The sequence below is a fragment of the Streptopelia decaocto genome, assembly GCF_964273445.1.
Source record: "Streptopelia decaocto genome assembly, chromosome: Z".
Lineage (NCBI taxonomy): Eukaryota > Metazoa > Chordata > Aves > Columbiformes > Columbidae > Streptopelia > Streptopelia decaocto.
In genome coordinates, this window is record NC_138657.1 from 79,210,440 (window position 1) to 79,225,989 (window position 15,550).

Below are 15,550 nucleotides of genomic sequence, written 5' to 3' on the forward strand. Positions count from 1 at the left end.
TCCAGATTGACCGCACAAGCACACACACACGGAAAACTGGAGAGGGGATGATACACAGGAGGTATGAGCAGGGAAGCTGGGGATCATGGAATCATAGAGTCATTTTGGTCAGAAGAGACCCTTACGATCATCATGTCCAACCATAACCTAACTCTAGCACTAAACCATGTCCCTAAGAACCTTGTCTAAACACCTTTTAAACCCCTCCAGGGATGGTGACTCCAGCACTGCCCTGGGCAGCCTGTTCCAATGCCCCACAGCCCTTTGGGGAAGAAATTGTTCCCCAGAACCAACCTCAACCTCCCCTGATGCAACTTGAGGCCATTTCCTCTTGTCCTATCACTTGTTCCTTGGGAGAACAGACCAACCCCCTTCATGCTATAACCTTCTTTCAGGTAGTTGTAGACAGCAATAAACTCTCCCCTCAGCCTCCTTTTCTCCAGGTTGAACAGCCTTGGTTCCCTCAGCTCCTCCTCATCAGACTTGTGCCCCAGACCCCTTACCAGCCTTGTCACCCTCCTCTGAACTCTTTCCAGCACCTCAGTGTCTTTCCTATAGTGAGGAGCCTAAAACTGAACACAGGATTCGAGGTGGGGCCTCACCAGCACCGACTACGAGGGGAATGGTGAAGAGCTGAGAAGATGAAGGGGTGAGAAGGCTGGGCTGTTTTTGCAGCTGTGCTGGCTTTCATCAGCTCCGAGTGTTTGCAAAATGACGGCCTGAACAAGTGACTTGTGGCATCCCCAAGCAAGTCCCACTGAAATCTTCAGACAACTTTGAATCACGTCTCTATTTTTGCCCAACACAGGCTGATTTTCCAACCAAACCGCTCAGCCCAAGTAGGCAGGAGGATAAAGATGTGTTACACAAGTGGCCAAGATGAAAAGCCTAGGAGCCATGTAGAGATGGATTTTAACCGCAGGAGAGCTCCTGCCTTGCTGTGTGACCTTGGGAAAGGCACTTGGCCTCAATTTGCCTCAGCTGGAAAGCTGGTGGGGAGGGATGTGCGGGTGCGCAGGCCTGACAGTGCTATGCTGTGGCTGAGATGGGTTTTGCTGGATGTTGTGTAGCTGCTCGTGGGCAATTATGTACAAAATCACAACAGTGACGCTAGGAAGCTCCAGGCATCTTCACCAGATTTTTCTGGCCGCTAATCCAGGAGAAGGCTGCTAATGGCATCTGATCGCTTTCTTTGTGCAACTGCCTTTTAAGGTCGCTCTGAAGGACACAAACTCTTCCACATTTTACAGGGAAAATAATAAACATGGGTTTTAGAGAATGAGTTCTCAAAATGACAATAAACTAACGAGACATGAATTTAATCTTTTAAGTCTACAGCCATGAACTGAAATGGAATAAACTCTTGAAAAGCAAAGATCTCTGATGGGAAATTAAATACCCCCTAATGAGAGCAGATGAAGAACTAATACATGATATTTCCACTACTGAGAACATTTAGAACAACCCTCTGATTATGAACCCCACCCACTGTAAAGTTCCACAGCACTGCAGCTCTCACCTGGCATCACCACACATGGAGAAGTCCAGAACATCCACCGAGGAGTTCACAATGGGCCAGTGTGGAGCAGAGATTTTCAGTGTGGGTCATAGGGGGATGGAAGAGCAGCCAGCAGTGTGGTTCTCATCACCCATGCACAGAGAGGACCAGACCTGCCAGCTCCAGCTGGGAAGACTTTCAACACCAGGAGCTGGTACTAAGCTAAAGAGCCTTTCAATCCAGCCTTTGGGTGATGAATTTTAGTGTGGTTATAGAATCAGAGAGTCATAGAATCATTTTGGTTGGAAGAGACCCTCAGGACCATAAAGTCCAACCATAACTTAACTCTAGCACTAAATTTGCTGATGACACCAAGTTGGGAGGGAGTGTGGAGCTGCTGGAAGGCAGGAGGGCTCTGCAGAGGGATCTGGAGAGACTGGAAAAATGGGATGAAGTTCAATAAGGCCAAGTGCCGGGTGCTGCCCTTTGGTCACAACAACCCCCTGCAGCGCTCCAGGCTGGGCACAGAGTGGCTGGAGAGCAGCCAGGCAGAAAGGGACCTGGGGGGACTCATGGACAGGAAGCTCAACCGGAGCCACCAGTGTGCCCAGGTGGCCAAGAAGGCCAATGGGATCCTGTCCTGGATCCAAACCAGCGTGGTCAGCAGGACAAGGGCAGTGATCCTTCCCCTGTGCTCTGCATTGGGGAGGCCACCCCTGGAGTATTGTGTTCAGTGCTGGGCCCCTCAGCTCAGGAAAGAGATTGAAGTGCTGGAGCGGGGCCAGAGAAGAGCAACAAGACTGGGGAAGGGACTTGAACACAAGCCTTATGGGGAGAGGCTGAGGGAGCTGGGCTTGTTTAGTCTGGAGAAGAGGAGGCTTAGAGCTGAGCTCAGCACTCTCTAGAACTACCTGAAGGGCAGTTCTAGCCAGGTGGGGATTGGTCTCTTCTCCCAGGCATCAGCAATAGGACAAGGGGGCATGGGCTTCAACTCTGCCAGGGGAAATTTAGGCTGGAGATTAGAAAGCAATTCTGTGCAGAGAGAGTGGTCAGGATTGGAATGGCTGCCCAGGGAGGTGCTGGACTCACCGTCCCTGGAGGTTTTTAAACTCAGATTGGACATGGCACTTAGTGCCATGATCTAGTAAACGGACTAGAGTTAGACCAAGGGTTGGACTCGATGATCTCTGAGGTCTTTTCCAACCCAGTCGATTCTGTGATTCTGTGATTCTGTCTGTGAACTATGTCCCTAAGAACCTCACCTAAACGCCTTTTAAACTCCTCCAGGTTCCCTCTCAGCTTCTTCCATCCACTCTACCACTGCCTTGGGCAGCCTGTTCCAAAGCCCAACAGCCCTTTCCAGGAATAATTTTTGCCCAATATCCAATCTGAACTTCCCCTTGCACAACTTGAGGCCATTTCCTCTTGTCCTATCACTAGCTACTTGGGAGAAGAGGTCAACACCCCCCATGCTACAACCTCCTTTCAGGTAGTGCAATGTCCAGCGCTGGCTATGGCTGGTTATGATGATTTTTTCCTTCCCAGCACAGATAACAGGCATATGCTTCATTGCCTGACTTGAAAAGACCTTGCACAGCAACCTAGAGACACTGACTTTTATTGCTCAAGTGTTGCCCTAATGTCAGAGGGCTAACAGCTCTTTATGAGTCAGAAGAGCCAGCTATCACACGCAAAAAGAGCAAAAACGGAGCCAGGCCAGTGGGAGAAAAGAGAAACAGAGCTCTGCCTCTCTTGAGACTTCGGCAGCTCCTTTCAGCTTCAAGGAAAGGGTTAATCTGACTCAGAAAGGATGGTGAGCATCGCCACACGTATTGGTTTGCAATGAGACGTAGCTTCCCCCTAGCTAAAGACCGTGACAATAAAATTGTGTTACTCGGCACGCGTACCACTGCCTGCCTTCCTCTTCGTCCCCACAAGGGGTTAAATTAGAAGCCCAATATGGGAAACTCTGAGGGAGTGGGTGGAAAAAGCTGAGAGGGAACCTGGACGTTAGAGGCACCAGCTAAACAGCATAAACATACTGAAAAATCCCCCAACCTATGGAATGGCTCCAATACAGGACTAGGTTTGGAACAATGACTCAGCTCTGCCCAGATCTCTTAAAAACACATTGGAAAAAAACCCCACATTTTAAAACACTAGGGTTTTTATTACAGACTAGTAAATGTCCAGAGGGAAAACCAAGCAGCTTGTGTAGCAAGTGAGTCTCGCTGTGAAGTCAAATGCAATTTTTCATTTGGCTTGCGGTCAAAAGAAGATCCAAGTGACGGGCTGAATGCTGCCTTCACAACCACATCAGACAGAAGTGTAGTTGAGGGCAAAATTTGTTCGTAAAAAAGAAGTGAACTGGCCATTTCAATCCCTGCTATAAGCATTCCTGATTAACCACAGCTCACGATTTTAGAATAGTGGGTCTGAGGATTACAGTATTATGTAGGCCGAAAACACTGCATCACACCTCTAAAATTACTTTGCTTTGTACCATTTAACACTCTGCATATACTTAGGATCAGTTCTTAGGTCCTCATTCACTACTGGGAACCTCCAGCTCAGTTCTAGTTAACATTTAGGGTTACTCACTCTCTCTCAGCTGCTTTTATAAGAGATCCTGCCTCCAGCTCTGCTTTATCATATTTTCTCGCTTGTAGTCTTCAAATCCTACCTTAATGGTTTCCCTGGGAACCAATGAACGTCCCACATGAAGATTAAGGAGAACTACAAGCCCTATTTTTTTCCTTTACTTGGATAATTCTTAACACAAAATAGTAATTGACTCAAATATCTTAACTGTAAATAATACACCAGACTATCAGATTACCTTCTGAAAAAAAAAATCACATCAAAATGTACTCAGCCCTAAAGTTCATGATCCAAATGTCTTTTTTTACATGTTGAACTTCCACAGTTCAGGCACGAGACTGTTTTACTTGTGGATCTTTGCTCTTTTACTGCAAATAATGTAAATTAAATTTTCTAGGTGTCACATTATAGAAGTGGCAAATAAATGCACAATCTTAATAGCATTAATTACATCTACATCTAATTAAGGATATATATTGTGCTTTTTCTAAACAGAAATTAAAAAAAAAAAAAAATCCAGCTTTCTTTCTGGAGGAAACATCCATTGGATTTTACTATGGGCCTACTCAGAACATGTCTGTGGTATGTAAAATGCAGAATTAATTTGAGTGATAGATCTTTAGCAGAGTTGTTCAGCAGAATCCTGCTGTAGCCAGCAGGTGAAAACAGACATCTCCAGAAATATTTAATCACTTTTTAAGGTAGACAGACAGCCCAGCCATTGGGTGTGTTTCTATCTCCACACTGAGATTAATCCCAGATTGGTTCAAAGCTCACTAAAGATGATGCAGAAATGCATATTAACATTCTAGACCTCTGGTTCATTACATTACTGAGAGGTGAATAGGACTCCTTTACTTCTTTTGACAACTCTACAGCAACTTCGACTCCTGCTTAACACCAAAATATGAACCAGCGTGTGCCCAGGTGGCCAAGAGGCCACCAGCATCCTGGCTGGTACCAGCACTGGTGTGGCCAGCAGGCCCAGGGCAGTGACCGTCCCTGTGCTGGGACCTGGGGAGGCCAAACCCCAAATCCTGGGGGCAGTTTTGGGCTCCTCACCCCAAGAAAGGCCTTGAGGTGCTGGAGCGAGTTGAGAGAAGGGAACGGAGCTGGGGAAGGGGCTGGAGCACAAGTGTGATGGGAGCGGCTGAGGGACCTGGGGGGTTCAGCTGGAGAACAGGAGCTGAGGGGACACAGGGACACAAAGAAACAGCCTCAAGTTGCGCCAGGGGAGGTTGAGGTTGGTTCTGGGGAACAATTTCTTCCCCAAAGGGCTGTGGGGCATTGGAACAGGCTGCCCAGGGCAGTGCTGGAGTCACCATCCCTGGAGGGGTTGAACAGACCAGAGATGAGGTTCTTGGGGACATGGGGTAGTGCCAGGGGTGGATTAATGGTTGTACTCGATGATCTTGAGGGTCTCTTCCAACCAAAATGATTCTATGGTTCTATTCTAAATAAAATGAGGTACCATGACTTCACGTAGTGATGCAGAAGAGCATAGACACACACACACACATATATATGTATATATATGGCCATAAGAAATACATAGCAGCTTCCTCCATCTCTATGTGCCAGAGTTCACCTCAGCTTTCCTCTGCCTTTGCAGCCTGGTGGCCGGGCCGAGCTCAGTCCTCTGGTAAGAGAACAGTTGTGTCCCTGACCCCCAAGCTGGTGTGATGCTCACAGCACATGTTTATCCATAGAAAGCTTTGTCCCCAAGCCATGGGCAGATTAAAGCATCCAGAGACAGCGTGACTTGCTCAAGGCTCCATAAGGTGAAAGTGGCAGAGCCAGGACTGCAACACAAAACATGCATTAAACTCAGTGTACAGATGACATTGTCACCCACCCAAAACACCTTCATACCTCTCTGTTTTAATGTCTTTCCTCTTTAAAAAGCATTCCAGTTGTTACAGGTAGGGGAAGAAACCCAGAAAATAGGACGCTTTAATCTAAATGTCATAATTTAATTTACATGTCGTCATTTAAAATTTTGTCATCACTTAATATCTCCTGGAAGAAAGAAGGGGTATCAAGTTGAAGAAGCTTTATGGAACAAATGGTGATCAGAGTGGCACATCTACTCAGCTCAAACTGTGAGTTTCCTTGGATAAACTGAGTTTCAAACTCTCATCTACAGAGCCCAAAACTCAGAAAATTACAGATTAATTTACAATGGAAGCTGTGTCCTGGTCTGCAGCTCTCAACACAGGACAAACATGGACCTGCTGGAGAGGGGCCAGAGGAGCCACAGAAATGATGCAGGGCTGGAACAGCTCTGCTGGGAGGACAGGCTGAGAGAGTTGGGCTGTTCAGCTGGAGAAGAGAAGCTCCGGGGAGACCTTATTGCACCTTTCTGGACTTAAAAGGGGCCTGTGAGAAGGATGGGGACAGACTTTTGAGCAGGGTCTGTTGTGATAGGACAAGGGGTGATGGTTTTAAAGTAAAAGAGGGAGATTCAGGCTGGACATGAGGAAGAAATTGTTGTCCCTGAGGGTGGTGAGAGCCTGTCCCAGGTTGGGCAGAGAGGTGGTGGATGAACCATCCCTGGAGACATCCCAGGCCAGGCTGGACGGGGCTCTGAGCAACCTGAGCTGATGAAGATGTCCCTGCTTACAACAGGGGTGGCACTGGGGGAGCTGGGAAGGTCCCTTCCAATCCAAGCTGTTCTGTGATTTTATGATTCTATGAATTCCTGGAGGTCCTCTAGTCCAATCTGCCACTAAGAGCAAGACCTACTCTGAAATTGTGACAGGTTACCTGGAGCCTTTTCTAGTGAAGTTTTGAGTATCTTCAAGGATGGAGATTCCACCGTCTCTCTTAGCAGCCTCCTGTAACACTTGAATGAATGCTCCCAGGAGTCCACCTCATAAATTTGATCTGAAATTCTACAAAATTTTAGTAATTTGTTTCAGGACAGATTTTCTTTCTATCTGTCTATGTAGTGCTGCTAAAAATTAATCAACAGTTAAAAAATAATATTAGAAATAATTTTCTGCTTGGCCCAGAAAATCTAGCAAGTTTTGAGATCTAGGACCACAGTCAATTTACTTTCACCTCTGAAACCAATTTTTTTTTCAGCTAATGAAAAACAATGTGGGTGGGATTAATTTACCTAACTAATAATATCTCTTATTCTGCTCTAAACATTAAGAGATGTTAAAAGTTTAGACTAAAAGCAGTAGGAGTCATGACACCTTTGCTGAGCTCAAAATGCAAGAAACAATATTCCTGGTCTTCATGTGATTTCAATTCCAGATCACAGAACATTAAAATCTGTGGATTACTCCGATATATAACGTAGCAATGTTTTGGGTCTCATCATAAAGAACACAAACTCCTTGCAAAATAGATCTATTGAGGTGTGTAAGGGACGGATCTCTACAATACTTTGAATCGGCTCTTTGAAACTGATATTTTTACTATTAGCTGTCTAATTGGAAATGATATCAATTTTTGCTGCAGGTCTAGGAAGCTGTTCATGCTAAGAAAATCTCACTGGCTGTAGTCTTGTTTCCAAAAATTAGATATGCATTGAACTGGAGGTTCTTAATGTATGTATGGTTATCCCTACATCAATAAGTACAAACATAGACATCTACTAAAAATTATACCTGCTTTTCTTTTTAGAACAGACTGTTACACTCTAGAAATATAATAAACTACATGATTCAAGCAAGGAAAGAATATCGATAGATACACACCCCTTACTAGGACACTGAAAAATGTCTAAAAATTGAAATATTAAAAGTAATAGAATTCTAAAATTAACTGTGAAATAAAAGAAATTACTTTAAAATAGGAGATAACAGTTGATAGTTCAGGAACCACAAAACGCTGAATGTTTGCCAGGAGCACACAGAACACACAGTCCCTCCAACAAAGATGATCATGCACAGCTTTTAGACATAAAATCACTTATGGGATATTGACAGAACCAGCAACATAGTTCTCACGTTGCCAGTAAAAACAGGCCAACAGCTATTTTTTTCTCAGATCTTGAGTCAGTTCACAAATTGGAACTGCTGACGTGCCCAGTGCTATAGGCCTAAAAAGAGGTATTTTGCTAAAACCACACAAGTATCTAAAAATGCAGAAGTATTGTCCCAGAGAAAGATGCTCTTCTCACTTGGCATTAAAGAGCAAAAGGTGAGATTCCACTTCAGAGCTTTTACTTCCCTTTCTGTTCTTGAAAAAGAGAACTAATAGCTCCGCAGTGGATTTACTGTGTTGCTGGTAAGACCCAGAGAGACCTGGTGAGATTTTTAGTAAGCTATTTTTCTTGTATTAATTAACGCCAATTTTCCTAACGGGTACTGTAATGACAGTTATAAGCAATAAATTTAAATATTTTACAATAATTCTTTTCATATCTTAATTCTCAAATAGTAAGAAACACACTCTTGAAGGCTTCGTAAGGCAAACGCATCGTAATTCTTTGCGGAATAATTGGAAAGTTGATAAATGAACGTTGAGGGTTATAACTGATGATGATGAGTAAATGCAATAAAAAGTAATTTTCTTGGCCTGTGGCTCCAAATCTAATTAGAACAATTCTGCTGACCTGTAACACCTCCTCCAGCACCCTCTTGACCAATGATAAACTATTGATTACATCTATATTCTGCCACTTCCCATGACCTAATAAGCCTCCCACATCCCAATTTAAAAAATAATTTCTAAAGGAAAAGCTGACCTGAAAAGGAGCAAGAGGTACAATTAGCAAACTGACATTCTTAGGATTCAATAAAAATGTTATTCTAATTAAATCCTATACCAATATTTTCTATAGTACCAAAGCTGTACTGATCCAGTTATCAAAGTCCTAGACAGTTAGACTTGAGTTCGAAAAACTATCTGGTAATTTTGCAACAGCTTAAAGTTGCTCCAGAGTATATAATGTCTATGGGTCACAGAACGACCTTTTTCATGAGAAAGACTCTTTTACTGAAAATTCCCTGGATCTTGGGCAACTTGGTATTTTCAAATTGCTTCTATGTGCTCTGAGAGAAGATGCTATATAAATGCAAATACTGACTACTCCTTTTTTCTCACTTTCCCTGACAGGAAAACACTGCTGCTTTTGAGTACTTTAGAAATACACACTTGTGTCTGAAATGAAATAAAATATGAACTAAAAAATATGAAATAAAAAATAAACTTCTAAAAGTAAGCTTGTATTACAGAGCATAGAATAACGGTCAAGAATAAAATCACTCTGCAAAAGCAGAAGTTTTCTTTGCACAAGGTATAAGAATTTAAGTCTGGAGCAAACCAACACTGATGACCAAAAATACCTGTAGTCTTTAAATACCTTAGTCAAAAATAGTTGCAGTCTTTCAAAACCGTGGTGCATTTACAAATTTACATGCTTTGGAAATCTTTAAGTTATTCTAGAAAGAGGTTTAAGGCGCTTCTGTACATTGATCCTAAATCAAGCTTATTTTGGGCCTGTCCATTACAAAATTTGGATGATTTCTGAGCAAAAATCAAGTTGTTTGGTTACTGGTAATTTAAAATACCACACCTAACCCCTCCATCAAATACCTTAATTTGATATATCTGTGGAAAACTCTTTTTAGAAAGCAGCTATGCATGTAAGCATCCTGGCCTTCTGCCCAGAGACAGTGCAAAGCGGTGCTGAACGGGTGGCTGGAGAGTCATTTAGTTGTTCAAAGCAAAGCTGCAGTAGGACATGGATGATGCATCATCCCTCTGTAGAGCAATTAATTGCAACCACTGCAGCCTGTGTTTGTGGTTTCTGCACTCCTGCAGGAATACCTAAGTATTTTTTTTTGCCCATGAAACAAACACAAAAGGAAACAAGCTGCATTTTCTCTACTGGACTTTTCCTGAAAAGTCCTGGTTTGTCATTTATTGAAATCCTGGCTTTCATCTCTTTCTCTTTCCTGTGATGTTTCAGCACTTTTAAAAACCTTGCGTGTAATTAGAGCGTGTAATGTCAGAGAGGTGCAGTGCTGGTAGCAGCCTCCCCTGGATGTGATGGAAAGAGTCATTATTGCAGTCTCTCAGCATGCTGGTGGATGGTGGATGCTAGATAAGAGATTTACCTGGAAACAGGAAACAATATCTTAAATCTCTTTCTTCAAGGGCAGAGCCAATGTCACATTGTAGGGTCAGATGCTAAGATAACACTTTCTTCTCCCATTCCCATCCACAACTTTGGATGATCTGCACTGCTATTGACTTTAATGGGGTCCCGTATGACCTGCAGCCTCAGCAGATCACTCATCCCTAAAGCTTGTGCTCAAATGACTATTCGTTTGATTAACTTGGCAGCATCTGCACAATGCTCAAATACTATTCACGCAGCACAGGAAAAACACATCCTGTAAGCCCAGAGAAGTCAAGTTGAGGCAAATCATACCCGAGTCAGATTTAAGAGGACTTAATTTGACTTCTCATTCGTTTATACTTCATCACACAGTCAGCTTCCACTATGATGCCTCTTTATTTCCTAATTCTATAATTCCACGCCATTCTCTTAACATATCAAACTATTATAAGAGTTAAATACTCCAAGATTTTTTGGCAACTACGTTCCGTGCAGGTGTTAACAGCTTGCTAAAGCATGTGAAGGAAGCAATTTAAAGAACACATGAAGCTCAGTAGCGAATTGCAAGTGATCTTTAGCTTGTAATCCCCCCTCCTGTAACACGCATGCATCTTAGAGATGTTCCATGCCTGTCTCTGAACTCACATTGTCTTTCATATGAATGTATTTTACTTTAAAAAAAGACAAATCACCATTAGGAAACTAATTATTTTGTGTTTGGAGCTGATTAACCACTTTTAGATCAATGCAGATCACTGTGGACCTAGATTTCCTGTAGAGGTTTGCACAAACCTGTAGAGAGAACAGCACATATCGTCTGCAAGAAATCCAGCCAGACCAGGGGAGCAGCAGCAACCAGATGTTTTCCAGTCAAATTGCCCCTTATTTTACTGTAATTACTTATTTACCTGCTACACATGCGATGGCTGCCCTCCTATCATGCCAGATTGCCCTTTTCTCTCTGTTTCTCCTCCACTGTCACTCGTGGACTTCTGCTTCTTTTGCTCTTTGAATCGCGGGCTCTCCCCCCGTCTCTCGCCTCCCCAAAGCTCAAGCCAGATCCAGCCTTCACCTCTGCATCACCGACAGTATCCACCAATGCTGGGTTTCAATTTCTTCCTGATGTCACATTTCAGCCCAGCCCACAAAACCCACCCCCTGCCTTGGCTCTTGCATCACCAGCTGAAAATCCCTCCTGTGCTCAAGACTTTGTAAGGGATGTTTGCAGGGAAGCAGCATTCCATTCACTCCGTACTTTATGTTCTATTTCTTTTGCAGGTTTTTTTCCCTCTTACGTGACAAGAAACAGTTGTTTGTGTTGGGGGAAGACTCTTTCATGAGATAAATCCTTGCTTTACTGGAAACAGCTCTTTCAGCTGCTCCAATGGCAATGAAATCCACTGGAGGCAATAAAACTTCTCTAAGGAGCATTTTTACTGTCAGGCTTTATTTCTGTATCTAAAAGAAGCGTTTGAGCTACCTTTGAGCAGATTCATTTGTCTTAAAACATGAACAACATTCTAAATCTAAAACTCTATGTTAATACAGTTTTTGTAGGTATGACCCCTGAAAAGCAAAAAAACAAAAAAAAAAAAAACAAAATGGCAGAAGACCTGTTCCCTGCATAATTTCAAGTTAAACACGGAATCTAGAGGTTAATCCTGCAAACTGTCTCACGAGTAACTTGCCTCAAACACTGATCTGTTTGGGACCACTAGTATGAGTACAGTGGTAACAGAAAATAGGTTAAAATTTGTGGAATCTGGGCTATTAGATTAATAGCTACTTGAGGCCAGGACTGCCTGCTACTGTTTGTTTAACACACAGCACAAAAGCAGCTTTCTGATCCTGCTAAAAGCCTCCAGGTAGATCTCCAGAAAGCCTGAACAATAACAACAGATTGCTAATGACATCTGGAGCAACGTCCCTGCCTTGTCAACTCTCCGTTGCCTTTTACACCTCAGATCAGGTCTGATGTTTTAAAGCTGGATAAATGCGCAAGCTTGGTTAGATCCACTTGCATAGATAAGAGAACAGGCAAGAAGTTACATTGCAGGACTTCTCCATTTCTGGTACAATTTGTGATCTCTGTAATTCTGACTTAATTTATCAGTTTACTTGACTTTCCCACTTAGAAAGTGCTTTCCCCAAGCTTTGGGCAACTCATTCTGTTTAAAATGCACCAGCCACTAAATTTTGATTCTAACACAGTGAAACCATGGAATCCTATAATCATAGAATAGTTTGAGTTGAAAGGACCTTCCCAGCTCCCCCAGTGCCCCCCCTGCCATGAGCAGGGACATCTTCACCAGCTCAGGTTGCTCAGAGCCCCGTCCAGCCTGGCCTGGGATGTCTCCAGGGATGGTTCAGCCACCACCTCTCTGGCCAACCTGGGACAGGCTCTCACCACCCTCAGGGACAACAATTCCCTACTGCAGCTTCCCCACTGACAGACTAAAACTCCCAAATCAGAGAAAAGGGCATCAGAGGGATAAAATGTTTCTCTGCCACCCAAGTATGCACTTGATCAGGAAGAGCTGGTGTTCATAAAGAGCTCCCAGCACCCTCGCCCCCCCTACTTTCTTTTTCTCTGGTTGTGGAGCAGCAGCGACAACTGTTTTTCTCTACAGATAAAAAATCTGATGAATGCTGCATATGTCACTGCCAAGTCACACCAGGTGACGCTCACAAATCATGGCCTGGAAGCACAACTCTGATTTCACTTTATAAAAGAATCCGCAATATTTATTTTGCATCTACCATGTATGAGTCTGAGTTAGTTTTCATTACTTTGCAGTTCCAGCTTCTGGGAACAACAGGCAAGCGGGAGACAAGGCAAGGCAAAGAAGAAGAAAGATAGAGGCAGAGCTATTAGGTTGGTGCAAAAGTCATTGCAGTTTTTGCATTGTTGAAATTTGCTGTTTAATATTGAAATACATTCTTAAATAAATGTGGTTTTGTTATACATAATTTTAATGCGCTTTTCCCTTTTTTTTCCCCCTATTGCTTTATTACTTCCTGTTTATTTTAGACCATGGAAATTATGTTAGACAAAAAGCAAATATGAGCAATTTTCTTGAATTCAAAATGGGTCATAAAGCAGCGGAGACAACTCACAACATCAACAATGCATTTGGCACAGGATCTGCTAATAAACATATAGTGCAGCGCTGGTTCAAGAAGTTTCGCAAGGGAGACAAGAGCATAGTGGCCAGGCATCGAAAAATGGCAACAACCAATTGAGAGCAATCATCAAAGCTGATCTTCTTAGAACAACAGGAGAAGTTGCTGAAGAACTCGATGTCGACCATTCAGCACTTAAATCATTCAGCACTGAAAGCAAATTGGAAAGACAAAAAAGCTCAATAAGTGGGTGCCTCATGAGCGGACCGAAAATCAAATATCATCATTTTGAAGTGTTTTCTTCTCTTATTCTACTCAACAAGGAACCATTTCTTGATGGGATTGTGGCATGCAACAAAAAGTGGATTGTATACGACCACCTGCAACAAACAGCTTCAGCGGGTGAACCGAGAAGAACTTCCAAAGCACTTCGCAAAGTCAAACTTGTACCAAAAAAAGTGGTCATGGTCACTCTTTGGTGGTCTGCTGCTGGTCTGCTCCACTACAGGCTGAAAGGAACTCACATTTTCATAAGATCATAGAATCATTTTGATTGGAAGAGACCCTCAAGATCATCCAGTCCAACCATAACCTAACTCTAGCACTAAACCATGTCAGTGAGAACCCCCTTTTGAACACCTCCAAGGACGGTGAGTCCACAGCTGCCCTGGGCAGCTTGTTCCAGTGCTTCACAACCCTCTGCATGAAGAATTTTGTTAACGCTTGTGCAGCATCACACCCTGAAGAGTGCAGTGAGAAAATTAAACAATCACTAATAAATTCTGAAACACAGTACTTTCCATGCAGTGACCTTCAAGGCTAGGAAGAAATTCCTGAGACCAGCATTACTACAGGGGCACAAAAATTGGCTGAGGATCAGCTGCTCCTTTGGAACAGCGACTGCTTCAACATGGGGAGAGATTCGTCCTCCTGGAATTTCAGCATCCTGAATTGTCCATTAAGGTCACTGAAATCCAAGCCTCCATAATCTCTTCTACATTATAAAGGTGTTTCGGATGATTAGTGAGGACATTTTTCATACCTTTTATCTGTTTCTTCTGGGGTTCTCTCTGAAGTGGGACCATATAGAATAGGTAGTTTTGAAGATGAAGGAGCACTCTATTCCTAGGCACAAACAGAATAGTTGAATATACGTTAGAATGACCATATTTGCCAGAGAAGACAAGAGAATAGAAATCCACAGTTTGAGCTGCAATATTATTGCACCATATGCTTTCCAACAGTCAAACACAACAGAGTTCCTGCACAATCCTTTTCTTGCTGCACCCTGTTGTATTTCCACCTGGGAAGACATATGGCAGTGCCTAAGAGAGAATTTTTTTTCTCTGATTTTAATGTCATTTCCCAGCTTTAGAGGAACATTTGGTTATGAAACTTGCTCAGGTCAAGGATAAAAAAAAGGTCTTATCTGTTCCCACTAGTGATAAAAACAGGCCCACTGACCTGTTGGCATTATGACCAAACAAAAACTTGAAAAAAACACTTTAACTCTACTTTGTCTAACGCATCACTGACAAAACTGTCTGTTCTGAAGAAATCTAATGCCTCACAGTTATGTCAGGGACACTAAAGTGTACAAATTTTACTTTTGAACTCTCAGGGAACCCTGAGGGAGAGAAACATGATAAAAATCATCCTTCTGCTTGTAAAATGAAGAATAGTGTGTTATAAAGAACTGACCATCAACAAACGTTCAGCACCACAACCGATGCTTTTACCCCTGATTACAGTCAGTTTTTGTAATGCCATTTTTTGCTGTAACACACTCACCATTACAGTAAACTGCTCATGACTGCTGTTAGATGAGGGAAGACGAAGTTATGTTAGAAGATGCGAGTCCCTGGAAGAATGAAAGATTACACGAGAAGCTCTTATAACTATCTTATAATCACTCAAATAAGTAGAAATATTTAACAGTGGTATTATTGTAGCTCCTCCAACCCAGACTGGAGTATGCTCACGGTGGCTTTACCAATGAAGGAACCAGGCTGCCGTGTCTGGCTCAATCTAGGAGCTTCCAGCCTTAATCTGTTCGCTTCCTGAGTAATAAAGATCCAGAGATTCCACCGAGACTTCAAACTCTGTACACGTAAGTTCAACGAGACTTTTAATTCCTTATAGAGCTTCTTGAAATTGTGTTTACTTCCGCAATGGCTTTGTTCTGGGCAGCTTTATTGCATTGCCACTTGCCCTACGTTGTTCCTTTTGTTCAGTTACAAAACATA

At 42.9% G+C, this 15,550-nt stretch overlaps 1 protein-coding gene and 1 long non-coding RNA gene across 7 annotated transcripts in view; both read right to left on the reverse strand.

The window, feature by feature from the left end:
• The window catches only part of ST8SIA5 (ST8 alpha-N-acetyl-neuraminide alpha-2,8-sialyltransferase 5), a 92,567-nt gene extending 81,355 nt beyond the window's left edge, over nucleotides 1-11,212 (reverse strand). For 4 of the 6 annotated variants that reach the window (XR_014186314.1, XM_082075771.1, XM_082075773.1 and 1 more), the window contains exon 1: nucleotides 11,090-11,212. Coding sequence is in view for 1 of the 6 variants with exons in the window: in XM_082075774.1 (XP_081931900.1) it covers nucleotides 11,090-11,100 (11 nt within the window). In the remaining 5 variants the exon portion in view is untranslated. The remainder of the gene's footprint in view (nucleotides 1-11,089) is intronic. The other 2 variants (XM_082075772.1, XM_082075774.1) reach the window with 2 other exon arrangements.
• Nucleotides 11,213-13,276: 2,064 nt separating this feature from the next.
• On the reverse strand, nucleotides 13,277-15,550 carry LOC309451404. The gene is made up of 4 exons (XR_014186248.1): nucleotides 15,298-15,550; nucleotides 15,096-15,165; nucleotides 14,347-14,429; nucleotides 13,277-13,514 (listed from the first exon to the last, which is right to left on the reverse strand). It is a non-coding gene; the product is annotated as an uncharacterized lncRNA (long non-coding RNA).